At 48.7% G+C, this 24,720-nt stretch overlaps 2 protein-coding genes and 1 long non-coding RNA gene across 5 annotated transcripts in view; 1 reads left to right on the top strand and 2 right to left on the bottom strand.

Annotated features, from left to right (window-relative positions):
• Nucleotides 1–5,452: 5,452 nt before the first annotated feature.
• On the bottom strand, nt 5,453–7,584 carry LOC119871225. The gene is made up of 2 exons (XR_005357164.1): nt 7,403–7,584; nt 5,453–6,714 (listed from the first exon to the last, which is right to left on the bottom strand). It is a non-coding gene; the product is annotated as an uncharacterized LOC119871225 (long non-coding RNA).
• ACOX3 (acyl-CoA oxidase 3, pristanoyl) overlaps nt 5,845–24,720 on the top strand; it is a 51,533-nt gene continuing 32,657 nt past the window's right edge. The window contains exons 1-6 of one of the 3 annotated variants that reach the window (XM_038533161.1): nt 5,845–6,081; nt 19,437–19,594; nt 19,906–20,139; nt 21,021–21,095; nt 21,454–21,543; nt 24,397–24,540. In XM_038533161.1, coding sequence (XP_038389089.1) covers nt 19,451–19,594; nt 19,906–20,139; nt 21,021–21,095; nt 21,454–21,543; nt 24,397–24,540 — 687 coding nt within the window. In that variant the 5' untranslated portion in view covers nt 5,845–6,081; nt 19,437–19,450. Of the gene's footprint in view, nt 6,082–8,065; nt 8,245–19,054; nt 19,204–19,436; nt 19,595–19,905; nt 20,140–21,020; nt 21,096–21,453; nt 21,544–24,396; nt 24,541–24,720 lie in introns of those variants that run through there. The other 2 variants (XM_038533162.1, XM_038533163.1) reach the window with 2 other exon arrangements.
• On the bottom strand, nt 15,658–17,729 carry LOC479071 (probable ATP-dependent RNA helicase DDX6). The gene is given in 2 exon segments (XM_038533164.1): nt 15,658–17,330; nt 17,332–17,729. Coding segments are annotated over 2 exon segments (1,449 nt in total). The 5' UTR covers nt 17,431–17,729; the 3' UTR covers nt 15,658–15,980.

The following is a 24,720-nucleotide window of genomic DNA, read 5'->3' as shown; positions in this document are numbered from 1 at the left end:
TCCCGCGGCGGTGCTGCCCGCCGGGGCGAGTTCCCGCTGCGCTCGGAGGACAGCGCTGGCGGTGGCCTGTGCACGCTGCGTTGGGCTCCCCCGGCCCCGGGGTCCTGTGGCGGGCGCGGGTGCGGGTGCGGGTGGCCGGCGGAGGTCTGGCTCCTCCCCGCTGCCCGTGCGCCTGCCGTCTGAGCGCTCCGGGCCGCCTGCGCGTCCCCTCCAGGTGGGGGCCCCGCCTCCAGCACAGTCCGCAGAGTCTGTGCTATGCTCAAAACCCCGGGGACTCCTCCTCTAGGTGCCCGGGTCGCTCCGTGGGGGGCTTTAATCGCTCGCCGGAGGGTCTCTGCGGAGTCCGGAGGAGGCAAGCCCTAGCGCGAAGCGAGCGATCTGCTGGAGAGAAGGGCACGCGCCGGTCTCCGGGGAGACCCCACCGAGTGATGTTCACGCCCTCCCTCGGCCTTGGACCTCGTGGGTTTATGGGTCTGCGCTGTCAAACACAAACAGTAAATAGCCAGTGATTTTACTAGCAAATTGAGTTTATTCGGGGATGACCGAGAAATAGCAGTTCGGAGGTGCAAGCTACAGTGTAAGGCAAGTTGGAGAGATGAAGGAAAGGTCAGCTTATATCAGGTTTTTAGGAGGAAATTGGAGAGGGGTGTTTTAACTTAAACAGAAGTTCGGGGGAGAAGAATAGAAGTTTGAGGTTAGCCAGTCTCTCATTGGCTGCAAGCCCCCTTAGGGCACTGTTGCTGGGGCGGGGAGAGAGGGATCATCCTTCTGTTTCTTAAAAGCCGCTGCCTCCCTTTGGCCCAGGGCGCGATCCTGGAGTCCCGGGATCGAGTCCCGCGTTGGGCTCCCGGCATGGAGCCTGCTTCTCCCTCTGCCTGTGTCTCTGCCCCTCTCTCTCTCTCTGTGTGTGACTATCGTAAATTAAAAAAAAAAAATGATAAAAAAGAGTAAGAGATGGAATTACTATGTGAAAAAACGTCCTCTCTTGTCCCAAATAATTCTTTCTGCTGGTGATTTAAGTACTCTCTCCCTTCAGGGCTTCCCAAGGGAAGCCTGTGCTTTTTTTTTTTTTTTAATTTATTTATCCATGACAGACACACAGAGATGCAGAGACACAGGCAGAGACACAGGCAGAGGGAGAAGCAGGCTCCATCCAGGGAGCCCGACCTGGGACTCAGTCCCGGGTCTCCAGGATCACGCCCTGGGCTGAAGGCGGCGCTAAACCGCTGAGCCACCCGGGCTGCCCCCAACTCTTATTTATGTATTTGACAGACAGAGATGGAGGGGCAGAGGGAGACAATCCCAGGGAACTGGTTCCGGGGATCAATCTCACAACCTGAGCTGAAATCAAGTCGTATGCTTCATGGACTGAGCCGCCCAGGCGCTCTGCTCCTCCCCTGACTCCATTTTAACTGAGGCTTGCTTTCTTCCTTTCTTTCCTGGGGGCTGCTATAACAAATCACCACAAACTGGGAGGCTTAAAACAACAGAAATTCATTCTCTCACACTTCTGGAGGCTCTGAAAGAGAACACTTCTTGCCTCTCCCGCAATTTCTGCTGGTTGCCAGCAATTGCTAGCATTCCTGGACTGCAGCCATGTAACTCTGCCTCCGTGGTCACACAGCCTGCTCCTCCACTTTCTCCATGTCTCTTCTCCAAAGACCCTATTTCCAAATAAGGCCACAGGTACAGTGGGTTAGGGTTTTGACCTGCTTTCTGAGGAGGGGGGGAACAGAATTCAACCCCCAGCTCTGTCCTCAGGGGCATAGTCTAGTTGGAACAGCCAAAAGATGAGTCATTACAAATCTCACCAATTGCTAACATGGGGGGTGGGGCTGGGCCAAGCATGTACAATGAAGAGCTGAATACGATCCTGCACTTGAGCAAGCTTCAGGCCATAATGATGGTTATGAAACATGAAAGTACAGCATTTAACACAGGCACAGGGTTCAAAGGCTATGGAGAGAGGGGAGTTTTGGGGCTACCTGGCTGGCTCGGTCAGAAGAGCATATGACTCTTGGTCTCAGGGTTTTAAGTTCAAGCCCCATGTTGGGCATGGAATCTACTTTAAAAAAAAAAAAGAAAGAAAGAAAAAGAAAAGAAAGAAGAAAGTTTTCTGTGCTCCAAGGCTCCTCCTGTCTTGGGGGGAGGATTCTGTGAAAGGAAGGCTCCACTGGAAAAAAAAAATAAAAGAAAGAAAGAAAAAAGAAAAATTCTACAAGGGAGCTCTCACTTCAAAAGACTTGGCTGTCCAAATAAAGGGCACAGAGCAAAACAGAGCAGTTCCCAAGGGTATAATCCTTTGTTCACTGTAGGAAAAACAAAAACAAAAAAATTTTTCTTCCAAGAAGCTCATCTCACATGTGTACAGTGGTAGATATTAGCACAGCCAAGGGCAATTTTCTTACCGGGGAGCTTGGGGGTCCTAGGAAAGGCTTTGCTAACTCAGGGACTGGTAATAGAGGGGTGTGCTTGTTGATTCAAGTTGATCTCAGGATTCAAAGTGCTGTTGGCTCTTTGTTCAGCTTGGTATGTGAAGTCCTTCAGGCAGAAGCGAGGCAAGGTGTCCACTTAGGTTTTGTAAGTACATCTAGCGTGTTATTTCATTTAAATGCAGCCCAATTCCTCAACCTCTCTTGCCTTTCAGGCTCTGTGTTCCTATGTGTTCAGACCCTTCTTGGTCTCTGAGGCTTTACCATGTCCTGGCACTGACTGACCTGTCCCTGCTGCCCTGCTGGGTGTCACAGGAGTGCAGCAGAGAAAGGTCATAAATCCAGAAGCCCATATTTAGTGGGCAGGAATCCCTGTATAAGACCATGCCAGCTCTTTGCTGGAACGAAGAACAAGGTTTACCAGCCTCTTGGCTCCTACCTGCAGAGTTCCACATAAGCCCACTTGCTGCTTCTTCCAGGCTGTAACCCCCCACACACACACTCCACTCCTCCCACTAAGCTCCTGCCAAGGGGTCTGCTCATTCTCCTCATTCCCAGGCTAGCCTTTTCTCTGGGTGTTCCCTCTGCCAAGAGAGCCTTTGCCTCTTCTCCCAATTAAGAAATGAGGTTAGGGGCACCTGGGTGGCTATGTCGGTGAAGCGTCTGCCATCAGCTCGGGACATGACCTTGGGGTCCTGGAATCACGCCCCACGTTGGGCTCCCTGCTCAGTGAGGAGCCTGCTTCTCCCATCTTCCTCTGTCCCATCCCTGCTCATGCTCTTTCTCTCTCATATAAATAAATAAATTAAGTCTTTAAAAAAAGGAAAGAAAAGAATGAGATTATATGTCCTCTCCTTAGACAGAACTTCCCTGACCTCCCAACCAAATGGCCCCCACAAATTTGTGTCTCATTGCCAACTGTTGTTGTGTGTTGTCTCCTCCCTTGAGGACACAAGTGTCCTTAGGTCAGGAAATCTCTCTGACTTATTTATCACCAGAGTCCTGGCTTAGTTTTTGGCACACAGGAGCTACCCAGTTATTCATTACTGAGGGTAAAGGTCTGTGAGAGAAGGGAATGGGGTGGAGGTACTTTGTAGCTGGCCCTGCTCTTCTGTAGGTCCTGAAGAAGTGAGGCAGATGGTGGCAGGTGAGAAAGGAGGATGTAGATAGAGACAAAGGGCCAGAGTCTGGGAGGAAACTTTAGTATTCATGACATGTTCAAATGATTGCACTTACCAATGATACCCAGTAAAGCAAATGGCTGAAGATGAGAAAGGAATGGGTGGGCCAAATGGGGTGGAGTGGGAAGATGTCAAAATGATCAAGAGTGGGCGGGTGGGGACCCGGCAGAGGACGCCCAGCTCATCATCAGCTGCGTCACTGCAAGAGGTCTTTGCTCCCCTACTGTTTGTACCAGCTCCATGGCCACTCCTGGCAGTTTTACGGCAAGTAGCTAACAAAACCTATTCGAAACCAGGATTCCTTTCTTTTCCTGAAGGCTCTTCCCCCTAGACTGGCCTCAAAGGTGTCTCCATCCACCCAGGTCCTGTCCTGGCAGGACAACCAGACTTGAGTGCGATCCCTTCCTCTCTCCCTACCTCACCACCATCCAAGATGTTTCAGGGTCCACCTGGTCCAGGGATGTTCAAAGCACACTCCCTGTCAGACACAGGTCAAGCAGTGTCCTAAGGCTGGGGTGCAGATCCAGTATGGGGTACTGGAGGGCTGGCAAGCAGAGACCAGAAGATGGGGTATAAAGAAAAGCCAGGGTCAGAGTTGGGAATGGTACTCCTAAACCCAGCAACCCCTGCAGGAATCTAAGTGGAGAGATGAAGTAATGAGACCAAAGCTGGCTATGAGTCAGCCCTGAGCAGCTGGTGGCGGCCGGGGGCTGGGGCGGGGTACAGGTGTAGTGATTTGAGAAAGCATAGGAAGAGAGAGGGAGGGAGGGAAAGGAGGGAGAGAAGCCTGGGAGTCTCTGCTTTGTGTGCTCTCGCCACCCCATGAGATAGAGAATCAATAGTTCAAAGTCATCCCCCCACCCTTTCGCCAGCTGCCCTGCCCTTCCCGCCTCTCCCCTGTACCAGTCCGCCTGTTCCTCCAGCTTCACTGCAAGCCTGCCTGCCAGTTCTTGCTCCCTCTCTGTCACTTGGCACTAGGCTCAAATGATTCCCAAGTGGAAAGATGTTTATCTGATATCAATGAAACATGTGAACCTAACTTACTTTGTAGTAGTTAATTTTGGAAGGAACTGATCTAAAGGTGTAAGTTATTGTTCTAGATTTTTTTTCTTACTCTCAAAAGTATATCCATTAGAAAAACGGTGGCATCTGTTTTGATTAGACCATTAGTTTAGTTTTTTTTTCTTGAAGATTGTATTTATTCATTTATTTATTCATGAAAGGCACACACAGAGAGAGAGAGAGAGAGAGGCAGAGACATAGGCAGAGGGAGAAGCAGGCTCCATGCAGGGAGCCCGATGTGGGACCGGATCCCCGGACTCTGGGATCACGCTCTGGGCCAAAGGCAGATGCTTACTCGCTGAGCCACCCAGGCGTCCCAGACCATTAGTTTTTATAAAGATGCATTTATTGAGAGAGGAAGATAGAGCATCAGCATGAGGATAGAGAGAGAGAAAAATCTCAAGCAGACTCTGCACTGAGCTTAAAGCCAGATGTGGGGCTCAATCTCATGACCCTGAGATGACAACCTGAGCCAAATCCAAGAGTCAGTTGCTCAACCAACTGCACCACCCAGGCGCCCCTTTATTAGACCATGATTAGATTTGCAGGCACTCTTGGGGCCCCTTGTAATGATGTCACAGACCCATGGCTGGAAACATTGCCTGGATGGAGAATTAATTTGCATGGCTCAGCATTCAGATTCTTCCTTCTGCTTTTGCAACGGGAAGGTTCTCCTGATGTGGGCAGACTGAGTCCGAGAACACAGGGGAAGTTCCTACAGAACCAGCCAAGAGGGTCCTTGGCTTCACGCAGGACAGAAATAAAATACAAGCCAGAGAAAGTGAAAACAGTTTATTGAATAATGTGGGTGACAATGAATAGCAGACAGAGTGTCTGGGAGACTCAGAGGGGAAATGAAAATGAGTCTCTTCCTCGCTTTGAGTTAGGGGCTTATTTGGCAAAGGGTCTAGGGTACTTGTTCCTCCAGAATCCAGGGAAGAGTCCAGTCAAAGGTGTCAGGTGAACAACAGATGTTATTCTGTAAATTATCAAAGGTTGGAGTATTGATGCCAGCATCAGAAGACATTTGCTTGAAGCTAACATCCTGCAACATGTTTGGGATCCAGCTCTTAAATGTTATCAGGTATTTGGGGACCTAGGACAAAACTCAGAGAATGATTAACCGCATATTTCTACTTTGGTGGAAAAAAACCACGGCGTCTGCTCCTCTGTCCGAGCTCAGGACGTTTAGAATGAGGATCCTCTGTCTTACCTCTTCTGCACTGCCCCCCTCCATACTCCTCCTGTTGCTCCACCACCTTGGGTGTGGCCTGCATAACTGATTCCTATACCAAGTGAGTACCTCCAGCACCACTGGCTCCTCCTGGTTCCCTCAGGACAAGGAGTGAAGAGTAACACCTTGGATTTAACACTGTCTGCTTCAGATTTCTTCATTGGTGCCTCAGGTAAAAACTGACAATGGGGGAAAAATTGATTGGCCTTTAAGTGGTCCCAGGTGGAACATGATTCAGTATTTAAACTGATTTAAGTTTGCTGGTTTAATTAGGATAGGCATATCTTCAGAGTTATCAGCTTTAAATAGGAAACTTTTATCCTACCAAAATTTACTAAAGGTCAAATAAACTCATGTGATCTCCGTTGCAATTTGTTAGCAAAAAGAGGACTAAAAATGATGGTTAATTTTGTCTGTCGCAAAAGTTTCATGGGTAATTGCCAAGATAGCTTTCAAAGTCTTTGTTAACTGGAGACTTTAAAGTTTTGCTTGGATGATAAATGAGATTGAATTTGTTGGACATCTAGGTCTTTTCCAAATAGGACGGAGCATTAATTACTGGATGTAGGTTTGTGCCTTTGGCTTCTTATTGCAGAGAAGCTGAGGGTACTTGAGTCTGTTAGTAAATATGCTTTGTGCTCTAAAGATTGTATTACGGGATCCCTGGGTGGCGCAGCGGTTTAGGGCCTGCCTTTGGCCCAGGGCGCGATCCTGGAGACCCGGGATCGAATCCCACGTCGGGCTCCCGGTGCATGGAGCCTGCTTCTGTCTCTGCCTCTCTCTTTCTCTCTCTTTCTGTGTGTGACTATCATAAGTAATTAAAAAAAAACATTTTAAAGGTTGTATTATGAAAAGACATGTTTTTAAATTACAAAATATATTTATATTCATACATTCTGATCTAAAAATTATGGTGTAACAGTTCACAATTGCTTACTACTTAGTTTTCACGGGGGAATAAGGCGTCTGAGAGTCAAAATTCTGATAAATGTAATTAAGACTGAGTTTTAAAAAAAAGACCGTAGCTCAAAATCTGAATAAATAAAAGAGTTGCAGAAGGCTTATGAAGGGAAATTTTGGCAATGGAATTTTATGTGTGGTCAACTAAGGTCAAAATGAATGGATTTTAAAAGTACACTGGTGTTCAGACTGAAACTCTACTTTTCTCTGTTAAAAAGACAAAGTTTTCTTGGATTGTTGGTCGGCTCCGATTAGAACATGTAAACGAAGTTGTTTTTTTTATTCTCTTCTGTCTGCCCAGAAAGCCAAGGTTTGTGTTTTGTCTTTATCAGGTCTTTGGTTACTTAACTAAAACTCCTCAACATCAGAGAAGCGAAGTCTGCTACCAACCGTGTAATACAATATATTAGCCTGTGAAGTCTCTCATTGCCCTGTTGGTTAAATAAATACTCAAATTCTAAGTCTTACAATAATCTGTAATCCTTATGTAGCCGTGTGCTTTGTGAGTTTTCTGGGGCTCTAAACAAACTTACCCCTTTGCTGCTCTAACAGATGGTCCTTTCTGCTCAAGGAGACGCCCGTTTGTTACGGACCCTGGAATTCGCAACTGACCAAGCTTAACTCACGGGAAGGGAGAGCGGCCCGAGGAGGCGGGCGGCCCTGGACACGGCTGGGCGGGGTGGGTGGCTGCCGGGGTCTGGGGGTCTGGACGGGGGTCTGGGGCCGGGGGTCTGGAGGGGGGTCTGGAGGGGGGTCTGGGGGGTCGGGGGTCTGGACGGGGGGGTGGGTGGCTGCCGGGGTCTGGGGGTCTGGACGGGGGTCTGGGGCCGGGGGTCTGGGGCCGGGGGTCTGGAGGGGGGTCTGGGGGGTCGGGGGTCTGGACGGGGGGTGGGTGGCTGCCGGGGTCTGGGGGTCTGGACCGGGGTCTGGGGCCGGGGGTCTGGAGGGGGGTCTGGGGGGGCGGGGTCTGGAGGGGGGGTGGGTGGCTGCCGGGGTCTGGGGGTCTGGCCGGGGCGTGCCTCCCGGGGCGCGGTGGGGGGCGCGCCCGGGCGCAGCTCCTCTGGGGCGCAGGGCGGAGCGGCGGGGGCCGCGTGTTCTCCACCTCCCGGATGCCGACACGCACGCGCGCGCGCCCCACCCCCCGGAGCGCCCCCGGCCGTCTCCCCGGCGACTGGCGGCGGCGCGGGGTGATGACGTCAGGGCGGACGGAGGCCGGGAGGTGGTGCGCGGCTGCCAGCCCGGCTCTAGGCTTTCCGGAGGCGCGGCGCTCGCCTTGGGACGTCTGCCGAGCCCCGAAGGACAATTGCTGGGCGCCACCTGTATGCGCCGGGCGGTGTGGGGACCCGGCGACCGGGAAGGCCTGGCGGGATCCAAGGTCGGGGCCGTGGGGCTGGGAGCGCGGGCGGCGCGGGGACGAAGTGCCTGGCCGGGGTGGAGGGAGCGGTTGTGCAAAGGCCCGGGGGCACACCATTGAGCAATCACCGGTCGGTGATTGCTCAATGGTTGCGCGTATTGTGGTTGATTTAATAGTTGCCCGGGGCAAGAGTGCGGGTGCCAAGGACAGGTAGGTCAACAGGAGAGACCGTTGGAGGATTTCAGACATTGTCCCAAGAGGTCGCCCACTCAGCTGTCACCTAAAGGGAGAACGATCAGTCTGCATTTAGAGTCAGGGCTGTTGCTACTGTAACGATGTCCTGCGGGGGCAGCTCCAAGGCCCGCCGTGAGTTGCAGCAGCCTAGACACCAGGCACTAGGCTAGCATTACCATGTGGTCACCCTGACACCCGAAGAGGTGAAGAGACAGGCCAAGTTCACCCAGCTCGTCAGTGCTCACGTCAGGCCCCTTGGTGGCAGCAGCTGCACCATCTGCAGTAATGTGGGTGCCGCCAGGCAGCATGGGGCCCTGGGGATCCTCCTGGCTGCTTAGGATCATGGGGTTTGAGGTTGGTGAGCTGACGGCTGTAGATCTCCGGCAACTTACTTCACTCTAACAAGCTTCCAGTTTGCTCACCTGGAACATAAGAGTGCTGATAACACCTGGGGTTGCAAGCACCATTGACATGGTGTAGCTGCTTAGCGGCCACCTACCCTCAGCGGTTGCTCGATGGTTGCACAGTATTGTGATTGATTTAATAGTTGCAGAGTTAAGAAAGGATTCCATAGGTGTTAACGAGGTGCAGTGCGGGGTGGGGGGGTGGTTGGTGACCATCCAGGTTTGGAGTCAGAGAAGGGAATTCCAGCTTGGCACTCGGGAACCATGGGGACTGGCAGTATGGACCTGGGTCTGCAGGAGGAAAGGCTGGGCCAAGGAGCCCGGGGTTTGAACATTCAGAGCTTGAGGACCTCTAGATCATGAGAACGGAGAAGTGTCAAGAAAACTGCCGGATGAGCATGCGGCTCTTCAGAGTCAGGTCTGGGAGCCCTCCATCCATCAGGACAGTTTCAGCAGGTGATGAAGAGTGAGAGTGGCCGGGGCTGAGAGTCTGCAAGCAGCTGGAGGGGAGCAGGAAGGGACTCACAGGGTGGTGCCCTGGCCTGCAGGGAGGCGGTGTGAGGAGTGACAGGACTGCAGTCAGGGCATGGAAATCCAGAAAGCCAAGAGCTGCCCTATAGCTTGCACTTTGAAGCACTTGGACTCTGCCAAGAGCTGTGGCTTACCTTAAAAAAAAAAAAAATTCTTGTTTTATTGAGATGTAACTCACCATACGATTCATCCATCTGAAGTGCACCACTCAGGGCATCTGGATGGCTCAGGCCACGATCCGGGGGTCCTGGATGGAGGCCTCGAATTGGGCTCCCTACACAGTGGGGAGTCTGGTTCTCTCTCCCTCTGCCCCTCCCCCCTGCTCGTGCGCTTGCCCTCTCTCTCTCTCTCTCCCGTCAAATATATAAATAAAATCTTTTTAAAAAAATGAAGTGCATGGTCCAGAGTGGGGCAATCGGCAGTGCTGTTTATTCCCAGAATGTTTTCATCACTCCAGAAGGAATCTTGGCCCTGTTAGGAATCATTCTCCAGCTGCTGGCAGCCACTAGTCCACTTTAACCTCTACATATTTGCCCATGCTGAACATTTCATGTAGGTAGGATCATACAATATGTAATCTTTTGTGTCTGACTTCTCTCACTTAATGCAACACTTCCGAGGTTCATCCAATACTATTTCATTGTATGGATAGCCTACATCTTGTTTACCCATTCATCAGTTGATGGATATGTGGATTGTTTCCATTTTGGGGTGTTAAAAATAATGCCACTGTGAATATCCATGCACAAATTTTTGCATACATATTTATTTCCATTTCTCTTGGGTGTGTACCTGGGAGTGGAATTGTCAGGTCCCGTGGTGACTATTTACTTAAACTTCTGAAGATCCGTCAGACTTTCCCCGAATGACTGCTATTGTGCATTCCCACCAACAAGGCATGAGGACTCCACTCTGTGCACATTCTCATCAATACGTGTTATTGCCGGCCGATTTGATGTGCACCATGGGGTGGTATCTCATGTGGTTTGGATTCGCACTCCCTGATGGCTGTTGATGTGGCACATCTCTTCGCATGCTCGTTGGCCACCTGCATATCTTTGCAGAAGTACCTATTTGAGGCCTTTAGATCAGGTTATTTGGCTTTATTATTGAGATTCTTCATATAGTCCAGGTCCAAGTCCTTTATCAATATGTGATTTGCAAATATCTTCCATTTTCTGGTTTGCCTTTTCACTCACCCATTGGCATTCTTTGGAGCAAAAGTTTTTTATTTCGATGATGTTTGATTTACTTTTATTGCATGTGTTTGTGATGCCGTGTCCAGGAAGGATTGGCCTCACCTAAGGTTGTGAAGGTCACTTCTACCTTTTCTTTGTGCAGCTTTAGTGTTAACACTTATATCTGGTAAGTGTCATGCGTGTGTGGGAAGAGTGGACCCTCATTACTTTGCACATGGACATCCGGGTGCCCAGCCCCACTTGGGAAGACAGTTTCTTCCCCATGACCTTGTCTGGACAGCCTGTCCAAAGGCAGTTGACCTTCCATATTAGGGTTTACTGCTGGACTCTTGGCCCTCTGCTGTCAATCTACACACCTGTCTTCATGTGGCACCATATGTCTTCATTACCGTCCCTTTGTGGCAAGTTTTGAAATCAAGCAGAATGGATTCTCCAGCTTTGTTCTTTTTCAAGCTGGTTTTGTCTCTTCTGGGTTCCTTAAATTTGCATATGAATTTTAGGATCAGCTTTTTAATTCCTGTCCAAAAAAAAAAGGGGGGGGGCGGCTGAGCTTTTGATGAAACCACATTGGCTCTGTAGATGAGTTGGCGAATATTGATATTTTCACAATACTGGGTCCTTCTGACTCAGGAACGAGGGATATTTCTCCATTTATTGAGGTCTCAGGTTTCTTTCAAAAACACTTTGTAGTTTTCAGAGTATAAGTTCTACACTTCTTCTGAATTTATTTCTCAGTATTTTGTTATTTTTGATGCTGTTGTAAATTTATTTTTTTTCTTCATTTCATTTTTGAGTTGTTTATTGCTAGTGTATAGATATTCAGTAGAGGGGACCTGGGTGGCTCAGTGGTTGAGTGTCTGCCTTCGGCTCAGGGTGTGATCCCAGGGTCCTGGGATCGAGTCCTACATTGGACTCCCTGCAGGGAGCCTGCTTCTCCCTCTGCCTATGTCTCTGCCTCTCTCTCTGTGTCTCTCATGAATAAATAAATCAATCCTTTTTTTATTTTTTTATTTTTTATTTTTTGGAGTTCCAGTGGGCTTTTATTGAGATAAATTAACAAAAACCAAGATTTTATCAACCATTTTTTCCTGAACCTTATAAACTCAGCAGACTCTGGTCCATATATATGTGTACATACAACATAACACATCCCAACAAAAACAGAGTCCCACTGGAACATTTGCCAATTAACAGAAAGCCAATTTTCCCTTTCCCCAAATGTTTTCAAAATTTTGAGTCCCCACTGTTCATTTCTCAGTGGAACTGGTCCCTTGTGGCTAGGGACATTGGAATTCTACCCCATTTTTACTAAACAAAAATAATTTTTTTCAAGTTTTAGTTTTGTTTCAAAAAAGGGAAGTGACTTTGTTTTCTCCAGGCACCCCTCCCCCACAACCATTGGTTAAAATACAGAAGCCTGTATCTTAATAACCCAGCCCTACCCCCTCCCTTGCCCTGCCCAGTACTGTCTACTGGAGAATTTAAACACACTTATGCTGGAATCTGTCAGCTGTGGAGGGGCAGAGTCCAGGTGCCGGGCTAGCTCCCTCTAACCTCATGAACTGTTGTAACCTTTGGACACTTAACTCTTTACCCCAAAGATGAGTTTTTAGACCAGAGATTTTTGGGAGGAGTTTTAAAAAACATATCTTTAAGGATATAAAGTAGAACTATAAACTCACCAAAGTCCACTTAATTTCACCAAAACATTGACGGACTTCAGCTCCCATGAAGCCAAAAATTTTGCTTGACAAAAGTATTTTGTCAGAAAATGATTCCACAGTAACAATTTTTAAGATACACAGAACACTGAAAAAAGTAGCAAATTAAAATAAATGGCTTAATTCCCAAAAATCATTTCATCTTTTTGTACTCATCTAGAAGGTCAGGAGTGTGGCTAAAGGCCATTTCTGATGAGGTTATGAGTTTCCAAAGTGTTTCTAAATCCTTAGTGCAGACACCCTCCCTTTTGGGGCATAGTAACCTCCCTCCCACCCCTATTAAAAAAGAAAAGAAAAAAAAAAACAAATGAAACCAAGTGATCCGAATGAGATGTTTTGATTCCAACAAATTTACACTCAAGGCTTTGTGTTGAGTTGTCTGGTTCTAACTCAAGCATGATGGTATCAAACACAAAGCACACAGCAAAGGAAAGATGCTTCCATCTCATTCTGAAAACAAATACTGATAACCAATTCCTCCCCCCGCCCCCTAGCCATTGGGGCCCACCCATATTATGATGGTGGGGCCAACGTGAAAATAATTGAGAAATATATTTAGATTTGCTTCTCCCTTAGATTATTCTGTTCCCAAGGGAAAGACAAGAAGTTTCTCCGTTGGAATGTATGGGAAGAGAAAAACAAAACACAGGCCCAGAGGCAGCAAGGTGTGTAACAGTCCATAACCCATTACACAACTACAACCACAGGCAAAACCTGTGAGTTGGACATAATTTAAATATTAAAAATAGGGAACAGTTTCATCCAAATGAATCACCGGAAAAAATATTACCATTACTGAAAACAGACACCCAATAGTGGAAAGAAGACAAAAACAATTTCTAATAACAATGCTTCTTATAGTGAGGGGGGACTTAAAAAAAAGAAAAAAAAAAAAAGACTAGGCCTTGACCTAGTCCTTAGAGCATCTTTCCATTTAATAATTCCTATTCAAGAGTCCAGCACCAAAACTGGACAGCTGCCTCTACAGAACTGTGTCCAGTAGTGGTGTCCCAGATAGTTTAAGTGCCACTCCTCACCAGAGGCTATACTTCAGTAATACTTTCAATGAAGTCTGTGCTTTAAGAGGGACCCACAGGCATGTGGCACCGGGCACAGTCTGAGGATAGCAAACGAGACTGCGCTGTTTTTGTCACCTACACTCTCTAGCGAGATATCAAATTGCATTTACAAGCCTTTCTTGCTTTTCTTCTATAATGAATGATCCCTCTTATCTCGCCAGAGGTGGGGAAGAAAGAGAGAGCTGCATCAGTACAAGGGCAAGATATTTTTGGTCAAAAGTTGATGCCTTCTAAATTCCCTCCCCCCCACCCCTCCCTGGAAAAGAGTTATTTTCTTAATTAGGGCTTGTATTTAGTAACCAACATTGGCTGGATAGAACATAGCTTGGATACTAAATAAATGAGCTTATTCTTTTTGGGTTTGTACTGTGCAGCTCTTGCTACAGATTTTTTAAGGAGTTAGGGCTATGTCTGATCAGGAGGCATCTGTAGGATTTTGATCCTAAGGAGTTTTGGGTGAGTCACAAAATAGTTTTGCTTAGAACTATGCAAGAGTCAAAAAAAAAAAGCAACTTTGAATAATTGATTTTTTTAGCCACGAATTAAGCACGAAAGCATATGCAGGACTTCTCTTGTAATATTTTAGGGTTTCGAAAAAATGGAATATAGGAAACAAATTTTTTTCATTTTATTTTTTGCTTTTTTTTTTTTTAAACCCTAGATGCCTCCTGATTGACCTAGTACACTGGGTTAAAAGGGAATTAAAAACATTAAAAAAAAAAAAAGTTCACTGGTTTTGATTCATCTCACTCCTTTTGCCTGGAGATCAGGCCAAACATCAAGCATGTTGGGAGGGGCACAATTTAAAGCAACACTATTGACTGTAAAGCATTTGCCAGCAATTTACAATGCAAAATGACAGATAATTCTTGTCACAAAGCAAGAGGATGGCAAGCAGCTTTCTTTAGCATGAAAGTTAACAGCTCTCAGGAGTTGCCCATTCCTGCAAGTTTATGTATCAAGGTGGGCAGAGGGCAACACACTTACACAGTACAGGAAGTGATCCACAGAAAGTAAGCTCCAGAACTGCTAACATTACCAAAGCTGGTACTGGCTAATGTTCTGAAATGCAAAATCCATGCTTCGTACATATACTGCTCAGACACTGCCACACAACTGAATTTCCACACTGCAAGGGAGATTAATCTTTGTCCCCTTTTGCTGAGCTTGAAAAGTTCCTCAAACTTTCTTTAAAAGGGGAGGGAGAAGCAAAATCAGAGAGAGCTTCTCAAAAATAACATCTTGAGTTATAGGTTTCTGAAGTTTCTTTGCTCTCTCTGGCAGGTGTTCTCCAAAGGTATTAGATGATACAGTGTGGCAGCAAACAATAAATCCCAGACTTCCAGGTCCCTCTTCCAACACAGGGTCACCACAGAGGTCTGCTCTCTCTACTAAAGAGGCCAAAGTACTTTTTAGAATTTAGTGTTGCGGAAAACTGAGCCCCTCTCATCTTTAGCTGCTCCCATAATCATTCTAATCCCCTTAATCCCAGCAACCTTCATCCAAAAAAAAGATATATATATATATATAACCCAGAAAAAAACTTATTTACAAAGTTTATACAAGTATACACACCCAATTTTCTATGGGACACGCTTTGCCACAGAGGAAAGAGGGTCAAGGCCCTGACATGTCTACACATCAAGTGCCATAACTGCTAATGGAAGCGTATGTAAACCAGTCTTTAGTGTTCTGCTATAGAGCACAAAGGCTTGTCATATGGCTCCTGCAATGATAGACTGCTCTTTCCTTTGGGAGCGATGATGTTGTAATCTACTCAGCCCGGAAGAAATTTTTACTTGGGATTGTGTTTTGTTTTGTTTTGTTTTGTTTTTTTAAATACATGTATTTACAGTGCGGATGAACTGCAGTTGCATATCAACTCCTCCACATAAAGAAAAAGAGAATGGTGTTTAACATTACTAATACGTGTCATCTTCCAGCCCTGGGCTTGAGTATCGGGTATAAAGGGAAGAGAGAGACTCCAACTTGAAATCAAAATGAAAAGACAAAAATTTTAAAAAAGATAGGAAGGAAAAAAAATTAAAAAAGGAAAGAACTACTATTGTTGATTTCTTGGGCTGCGTCTAAAAGATGATATTCTGAATGGTCTCATAGCATAAGGCACTTCGCACAAATAAGTAATAAGCTCTTCAGTCTTAAAAAACGGATGAGTAATTAGGGAGAAGTTGAAATGCACTCAAGAGTCAGCTGTTGGAGAATTTTGAAATTGTAGACAAGCTCGTGTGTTCATCAAGATTCTTCTCTTTTTAGGGTTTCTCCCCTTCTCTTCTTTCTCCTCCTTCCTTGTCCCCCTTCCCCAGAAAACATTTTTTTAAAACCAGCAGTTAGTGCAACTAATGTTCAGTCAGCACACAGTGCAAACAAGTGGAACAAAAAAGGTAAATTCCTTCTTTTCAGCTTTTTCTCTTCACCAGTTAAAAAAAAGAAAAAAATGTCTGAGCTCTTTTAAGTCTTCATAGTTCCAAAATAAAAGAAGATGAAAAAGCCACAAAGAGAAGAGCATCCCCCCCAAACGATGTGTCACAGATCCAAACGAGCCCTCTGTAGTTTGTGAAAGCATGCTTGTTAGGGCTTCTCGTCCTCCACGGGCTCGCTGTGGTATTCTGCCTCATACAGGCTCTTGTCGATGTTGCTTGGGATCGGTTTAATTTCTGTTCCCAGCTGCTCCTCAATATTTTTCAGGTTGAAGCGATCATCATATGTGATCAAGTTGATGGCTAAGCCAAGATGACCAAAGCGACCTGATCTTCCAATACGATGGAGATAGGTCTCTAACAGCTTTGGGAAGTCAAAGTTTATTACCACATTCACAGCTTGTATATCAATACCTCGGGGAAACAAATCAGTGCAAACAAGATTGCGGCATAAGCCATTTCGGAAATCATGAAATACACTATTTCGATGTTCCTGCCTCATTTTAGCATGGATATAGAAGCAAGAATAACCCAGTAGAGAAATCTTGGCTAGCAATTCAACTCGCTGAGAGGAGTTACAGAAAATGATCGACTGGTTTATCTGAAGCCTGGAAAAAAGTGTGTTGAGGCAGAGTACTTTTTGGCGCTCAGTTACATAGGCGTAGTACTGGGTTACTCCCTTCAAAGTTAGTTCCTCCATCAGGTTAATCTCACAGGGTTTCCGCAAATGGGAATTCATGAACTTCTGTACACTAAGAGGGAAAGTAGCAGAATATAATAAAATCTGTCTGTTTTTAGGTAGCGTGAGAATAATATCCTCCATTATCTGCACAAAATCCTGTGACAGCAACTTATCTGCCTCATCCAATACTATCATCTGGACATGATCAACTTTTGCTGCTCCTTTCTTGATAACATCCAGGATTCTTCCAGGGGTAGCTATCACCACGTGCACTGTGTCATCAAGCCTCATTATGTCATCCCGTAAATTGGTTCCTCCTGTGGTTGCCATCACTTTGGCCCCTCCCATGTGCTTGCTGACCTGGATGCAAATTTGACTGACCTGTAGAGCAACTTCTCTAGTGGGAACAATCACCATTGCTTGTATATTGTCCTTCTTCAGGTCTAGCCGTTCAAGTAAGGGAATGAAGTAGGCACCGCTCTTGCCTGTTCCATTTTTTGCTCTAGCTAAGATATCCCTACCAGATAAAGCAATGGGAATGCTCTCCTCCTGAATAGGAGATGGCTTTTCCCAGCCCATTTCAAAAATTCCCATCAGTAACTCCCATTTCAAACAGTAATCTTCAAACTCATTTCCTTTTGTGGAGGTCACATCCGAAGTTTTGATTCTTAGATCCTTTGGAGGGAGTTTTAAAGTCTTTTTCCAGTCATCACCAGGTTTAATAGTGGTGGTCATACTCTGTGCTTGCTGCTGAGTGCCATTATTGATTGTGTTGGTATTTTTCAGCTGGTTCATCTGTTGCTGTGTCTGTGTGCCCCCGTCCTCCGGGGCCACCACTGGGCTTCACAGGGCCCCTCAGCTGACCATTTTGACTGGAAAGACCCATTATAACAGGGTTCTCTGTTCTGGCCGTGCTCATGCTGTATTAATTGTAAAGATGTCTCTTTCAAACTTCAAAACTTTTGAAAGTCAGTAGAGAAACTGTAATAACAGTTTATTAGGCTCTCCAAAACGAAGAGATAAATATAAGTCTTGCTCAATATATGAGTCCTTTATTGCAATGCAGGCAAGCACCTGTAAGTCTCTGAACGGTATGCAGCAGTAACTTGCTCTCATGCACCGAATCAACTTTTTATTTTTTAAATAGCCCTCTAACAAGGTTGAATTATATATCTGAATTCACTCACTTCAATCGCCGAGGCCACTCCCGCTTGGCACCCTCGGTCCTTTATTGTTGACTCCTAAAATCCTTTTTTTAAAAAAACGAAATTCAGTAGAGTTTTGCATATTGATTTTGTACCCAAAGAACTGGCCAAACTAACTTATTCTTTTAGTAAATTTAGTGAACTTATATTTTTAGTGAATTCCTTAGGATTTTCTATATACTTAATCACATCACCAGCAGATAAGGGATAGGTTTCTAATCAGGATGCATTGATTTCATATTCTCACATAACTGCATTGGCTGGAGCATCCAGGAGCATGTTGATGAGAAGAGGCCGAGTAGACACACTTGTCTTATTCCTGATGTTCAGGGGAAGGCATTGAGTCTTCCATATTAATGGACGAAGATAGCTGTGGACATCTCATAGGGGAACACCCTTTATCAGGTGCAGGGTGTTCCCTCCTGCTCCCAGTTTGTTCAGAATTTCTTTCATGAAAGGGCATGGGATTTTGTTTTGGGTGCTTTTTCTGCATCCATTGACACGATCATGTATTTTTGTCTTTCATTCTGTTGGCATGGCATATTACATTGATCTTTCTTTCTTTCTTTCTTTCTTTCTTTCTTTCTTTCTTTCTATTTTTCTGGGATGGGGAGAGAGAGAGGGGGAGAGAGAGAGAGAAAGGTAGGGAGGAGTAGAGGGAGAGAATCCCAAGCAGAATCTGTGCCCAGCCTGGAGCCCAACGTGGGGCTTAGTCCCACGACCCTGAGATCATGACCTGAGCTGAAATCAAGAGTCGCTCAACTGACGGCACCATGTAGGTGCCCCTAACTGACTTTTACATGTTGAGCTGCCCATAGTTTCCTGGGGCCCACGTCCCTTGTCATGGGGGGTGACTGGATTTGGTCTGCAGAACTCATTGAGGACTTGTGCACCTGTGTTCATATGGGATGTTGGTCTGTAGCCTCACTTTCTCAGGATGCCTTTGGTTCTAGAAGAGATGGGGTCAGAGGGCACAGTCCCTGCCATAACCATGTGGGTGCTCACACAGGTGCCTCTGCACCTCCCCCCCCCCAGAAGCATAGAAGTTTTTTTGTCAAGAGATCAAGTCCCTATTACTTATTAGCAGTATTGAGCAACCGTACTCCGGTGCCCAGAGGCCTTGAAGACTCAGCTGGAGGTCCACGCCTGGGACCCTACTCTCCTTCTTGCCACTCCCCTAAGTCTAGGTTCACAGGCCCCTCCTATCCTGTGCCTTGAGAGCCAGGGCAGTGTGGACAGGAACCATTCCTTTCAGAAATTTCCAGAATCATTCTTTGGTCAAGAAGGCTGGGCCTCAGGAGGCCTGGCTTATTGGTGGGAAGCCAGATGTCTGTTTGTCAAGAGAGTTCAGGACAAAAGTCCGTGTTCAGAGGCTCCTGTCTGATGCCCAGGCAGGCTGGAAGGGGACTTTTGGTCCTGTCCTGTGTTGTCAGAGTGGACCAGCCAGCATTGACTGGACTCCAGAGGGAGGCTTCCTGGGCCATAAGGTTTGGCTGGGCCTTGGGGAGTGGTCTGGTGGTCCAGAGAGGGTGAGGTGTTGTTGGGCCGGATGGAAGCATGGAGCCTCTGCTCTCAGATGTCTCCTTACCTTGTCTTTAGGGAAGGTAGACGTGAGGTCTTGTATGACAATTCTCTTTGGCCGGCACTTTGGGAGTCTGCTTTTCTCCTACTTGTCACACGGTGCACTCGCTCACTGGCTCAGGTCATCTGTGTCCTGCAGGCTGACACCCAGTGATGGCGTCCCCATTGGAAGGCGGTGCAGATGCCTTGCTGCTGGATCTCCCCAGGGGGCCCCTACAGGCCTACCGCGCCCGAGCCTCCTTCTGCTGGAAGGAGCTGGTGCTGTTCTTGGAAGGCGAAGACGTGCTCCGCCTGAAGGTGAGACGTGTGGGCAGTGGGCCAGGCTGACCCCCGAGGGTGTGCTGGGCATCCAGCTCACGGGCACAGGTGGGCCATCTGGCCTCTGAAGACCCCAGCTAGTCCCCGGCATGGCCTGTGTCCCATGAGCCCGCCAAGCGAGCCTCATTGCAGCTCCAAGAAGGAGCATAGGAGGACTTTCATCTGCCCCTGGGTTCTGGGTCAGACCGTGTCCCACACAGCCAGCAGCCTTGAGAAAACCATAGTAAGAGCCTAGTGAGCATCTGTCACTGGCCTCTGAGTGGCCCACTCCCTGTCTCCTGCATTTCCAGAAAACCATCTTCTCGACTTTGGAGAATGACCCGCTCTTCGCTCGTTCCCACGAGGAAGATATCTCCTTGGATAGGTACCGGGAGCTGAGCTTCCTCCGCTGCAAGCGAATCATGGAGTACAACCTCCTCCCCTTGGAGGACATGGTAGCGAACCCTCTGTGGTTTCAGGTGTTCACCAACTGCCTGGGCATGTATGACTGGTCCCTGGCTATCAGGCTCTTGCTGAATATGGTGGTAAGTGGGTGGCGAGGAGGGGTGGGGGGTGGGGAGCATGCCTTTTCTGCCTCATGCAAAGCCGCCCCAGGCCCAAGCAGGAGGAAGAGCACTGAGAGAGCAGGTCCTCATGAGATGTAGACGGTGCCCACGGGGTGTGGTGGTTGCTGGCGCGCCAGTGTTTGCTGGCTTGTGGAGGTTCGTGGGGACGCGAGCATTTGGGGAAATGTTTCTTTTAAGAGATTTCTAGCGCTCACTTTGGCAGCACATATCTTAAGAGATTTCTAAAAAATTGTGTGGGAAGCCAGAATGGAGATTAGAATGTGTGGGCAGATCCCATGATGCTTTAGGGAGAGGTCCTGCCTTTCTCAGCTGTACATGCAAGTTTGTGCACATGAGGCCTTGATGAGAATACAGTGCAAGTTAAAGCCCTATAAGAAGAGGAGCTTAGGACTTCTTTATACCAACCCCCATCCCCCCAATGCCCCAAAAAAACCTGACAAAAAAAGCAAAAACCAGCAGGGAAGGGAAAGCAGGTCAGAGGAGATGCCAGGGCTCCCATTGCTGGTACACGGGCAGAGGTGAGGACGTGTCTGTGGCCTTGGCACACCTGTGGCCCACCATGGGGCTCTGATGGAAAGCAGAGCTTGCCCCCTGTCCTGCACCCTGGTTCCCTCTGCTCCCCCTCTGCTCCTGTCTCTGCCCATCTGGCTGGTCGGGACTTCCCTGGGGCATCTTTAGCGGGAGGTGCTTGCCCTTGACTTACACGAGCTGCTTGAGCCCAGGGACCCGGGTCTCAGCCCCCTGTGGACGTTACAGTACTTGCCACTCCCACTCCCAGAGTGCAGAAGAGCAGGACTCTTTTAACTTCACCTGTTTGCATGCTGATTTTGTATTTTCAGACTTTTGGATTAGCAATATACAACTTGGGTTCTGAAAGACATTTAAAGTACCTTCCAAAGATCTTCAACATGGAGGTGAGACGAGAGCTACAGTGACCTGTGTGCCTGCACTCTCTCCCCGTGCACCTCGGGGAGCAGAAGGGGGCTCCTGGGGGCTGTGTATTCCCCAGCATGCTGTCCCGAATCCCCAGCACTTGGTGGGTTTAGCTTGTGGCTCTCAAAGCGAAGCCTTCAGTTTTCACTGTTCCCAGAGGCCAGGGCCGTGGTGTCCAGCATGGCCCCATGACCCCGTAAGACCCCAGCTGGTTGTGTGTGGGGGGAGTTGATGCTTTGGCCTATAGTTTAGTCCTTCCAGAAGGATGGTGGTGGGGCCCCTCCAGGGGTGCGCAGAAAGAGCTTTCTTGCCTTACCCCATTTTGTGCTTCCATATTAGATTTTTGGATGTTTTGCCGTGACCGAACTCAGCCATGGGAGTAATGCCAAGGCCATCCGAACAACGGCCCACTATGACCCCATTACCCAGGTAATTGTTATGTTCCCATTGGCCTCTGGGCTTCAAGGATGTGTAAGGTGCTGTCCCAATGCTCAGAAACCCGTCCTTGTGCACGTGTGCTTTTCACATGCACACTGAGATCATCACCCTGCAAAGTGGCAGCTTGGGACATAAAGGGTTTATTTCTTGGTTCACCAGGCAGCCTGTTGGTGTTGGGTTTGTAAACGGTTCAAGCTGCTCAGTGCGGGGCACCTGGGTGGCTCAGTGAGTTAAGCATCTGCTTTTGGCTCGGGTCATGATCTCAGGGTCCTGGGATTGAGCCCCGTGTTGGGGAGTCTGCTTCCCCCTCTCCCTAGGCCCCTCCCCCTGCCTGTGCACACACACATGCACTCTCGCTCTGTCGAAGATTGACCCTTGACCCTGGTCCCTTCTAGCTGCCTGGTCCCCATCTGAGACCAGGCTCTGCCAGCCAGGGGCCTGCTCTGTCTTCTCTTGCCCTGACATCTGGTCCCTCAGAGTGCACCGCCTTGCTGCACCCGATGGCACACACTGGTGTGCACTGATGGCTGCTGCCTTGTGCCTTGTGCATTGCGCCAGCACATCTGTGGAGTGCTGCCCCATGAGGGTGATGGTCTTAGCCATGGGCGCTCAGGTCTGTGTCCTTGCTCTTGGGGAGCAGACATTCTAGGCTCCAGTAGGGGTACACAGATGTCAGCTAGTGGAGTCATGATTTATTGGGTGGTCAATGCTGCAGGGGAAGGCAGGGCTGGGAGAGGATGAGGTACACAGGTCAGGGCAGCCTCCTCTCTCCATGCCCTCTGTGCCTGTGCCGGACCACTCCACTTCTCTGAAGACCACACCCTCCACTGCTCTTTCTACACCTGGTCTGGTGTCTTAGGAACCCTCTGCCTTCCTCTTGTTGGTAGCGTGTTTGGAAGAGTCTGTAACAGAAAGTATAAGCCCTGTGCTGTGTATTCACTCATAACTCATTCATTCTTCAGCAATGTGGGCTGAGTGTGCACCGCGTACGTCGGTGCTGCCTGCAGGTGCACAGAGCCATAGACTTAAGGGGAGCCCCCAGCAGGGCAGGGCAGGGCCAAGGGAGCAGTGGTCATGGCACAGTGCCAATAGCTCTCCACACCAGAATAGAGTGGAGAGATCGCCCATGGCCCTCTTGGGGTTTTATTTGGCTTTCCAGCAACCAGATGCCTTTATCTGAACCCTGGTTTTTCTGGCCTGGCCTGGCCTTGTCTTTGTGCTCTGCACGCTGGCACTGTGGGCTCCCAGTGCTAAGTGGGGAGGCAGGGTGAAGTGTGGCATCCATGGAGCAGCCTGGTTCTGATCCGCTGCTTGTTGGCATCTGCACCTCAGTGAAGATCAGAGCGTAACGTCAGAGCTGGAGGGATTGGCAGCCCAGAGCCCTTTGTGGGCCACAGGTTAGGCATCCGTGTAGACGACAGCTATTGTTGAGCACCTCGTATGTGCCTGGCCCTGCTGTTGGAGACCGGGCACCTAGCAGTGAGTGCAACAGAGAGATCTCTGCTCTAGGGACTCACATGTGCTTGGGGAAGACATGAACGGACACTAGCAAGGAGAAGTCAGGTGCACTGGGGACTGTGGAGACGTCAAGGGAGTGGGCTCAGTGTGCCACACGCAGGGAGGACATCTGCAGGTGTGACAGGCTGAGACCGCGTGAAGGCTGTGGGCAGACATGGGCACAGAGAGTGGCAGTGCCATGGCTGTGAGGCAGCCTGCTGCTCAGCGACTCCTGCCGAGAACAGGTGTCTGGTGGAGGAGTCGCTGCCGTGTGCGGCAGCTGGTTGAGGGCTGCGGTAGGCATCGGTGCCACAGGGTGGTGAGCAGGAGGCAGGACCGGTAGGCCTACCCCTGCCCCTACTTTTCTTTTGTGGGGTTTCAGCATCTGTTAGGTAGTCACCCGGGCACCTGGAGCTGGTAACCCTGTACACACCCCCAGGCTGTGTGAGGACATTACCTCCTTCAGGGAGAAGGAAACCTGCACAGCATTTGCCCGCACTGGCCTGCAATGTACGCAGCAGGTGACTCATGGTCAGACGGTGGCTCTGTCTGGTTACCAAGCGCCCCACCACCACCCCACCTTATCCCTAGGCCCTCCAAGGCCCCTGGCCCACCCCCTCATTGCTCTTCTGCTCATCTCCTGCCTCAATGAACCAGCCTCCCGGCCCATCCCTTAACCCATGTTCATTCACCTCAACGTGTCAAGTGTCTGCATTGTGCTCCTGGTCATGTGGCCCTTATGGAGGTTGTAGTTGGGGGGAGGCCATGGAAAGAGAAACAGTAGGAGCACAGAGGAGGGGCTCCACTCAAGGGCTGTGGCCAGGGATGGCACCCCGAGGAGGTGAGGCATCACAGTAAGCAGTACCTGGGCACTGGCCAGCTGCTATAATAGTTGGTGATTTTTTTTTTTTTTTTAGATTTTATTTATTTCAGAGAAAGAGAGCAAGCACATGCAAGCATGAGCAGGGGCAGAGGGAGAGGGAGAGAAGCAGGCTCTCCACTGAGCAGGGCTTGATCCCAGGACCCCGAGATCACGATCTGAGCTGAAGGCAGATGCTGCGTCGACTGAGCCACCCAGGCACCCCAGGGTGTATATTTTATTGTCTGACATGAGTCCTAGTTTTCCATGGATGTGTCTTTGTTAAGTCATGGGACACAAGGGTATGCTGTGTTTAAAACCAGGGCTCCCTGCAACAGACAGGAGTCAGCCGTTCATCCACTTAGTCTTCCACAGGAATTTTCAACAGAAAATGTTGGATAGATCCAAAAGGGAAAGGAATTATGCGTGTGTTTCAGTTGTTAATTATAACTTTGATTATAACTTTAATTTTTTTCTCTCTTGTGCAGGAATTCATCATACACTCCCCTGATTTTGAAGCTGCCAAATTCTGGGTGGGCAATATGGGCAAGACTGCTACCCACGCTGTGGTGTTCGCTCAGCTGTACACACCGGAGGGCCAGTGCCACGGCCTGCACCCCTTTGTGGTACAGGTGAGGTGGCTCTCGGCTGGGCAGCATCCTCTGAGTGCAGGACACCCCACCCGCCTGCCCCCAAGAGGGCATCATCCAGCCCCAGGAGTCAGGGCTGCTGGGGTCAATCAACCCTGGTCTAGACCCACCATCACTCGAGGGATAGTCTTTCCATCCCTCTGGTGACCATGGCGCCAAGTT

This window comes from Canis lupus, chromosome 3 (assembly GCF_011100685.1).
Source record: "Canis lupus familiaris isolate Mischka breed German Shepherd chromosome 3, alternate assembly UU_Cfam_GSD_1.0, whole genome shotgun sequence".
In the NCBI taxonomy this organism is placed as follows: Eukaryota; Metazoa; Chordata; class Mammalia; order Carnivora; family Canidae; genus Canis; species Canis lupus.
Note: the sequence above shows the minus strand (reverse complement) of the source record. Positions and strands in the feature narration are given on the sequence as shown.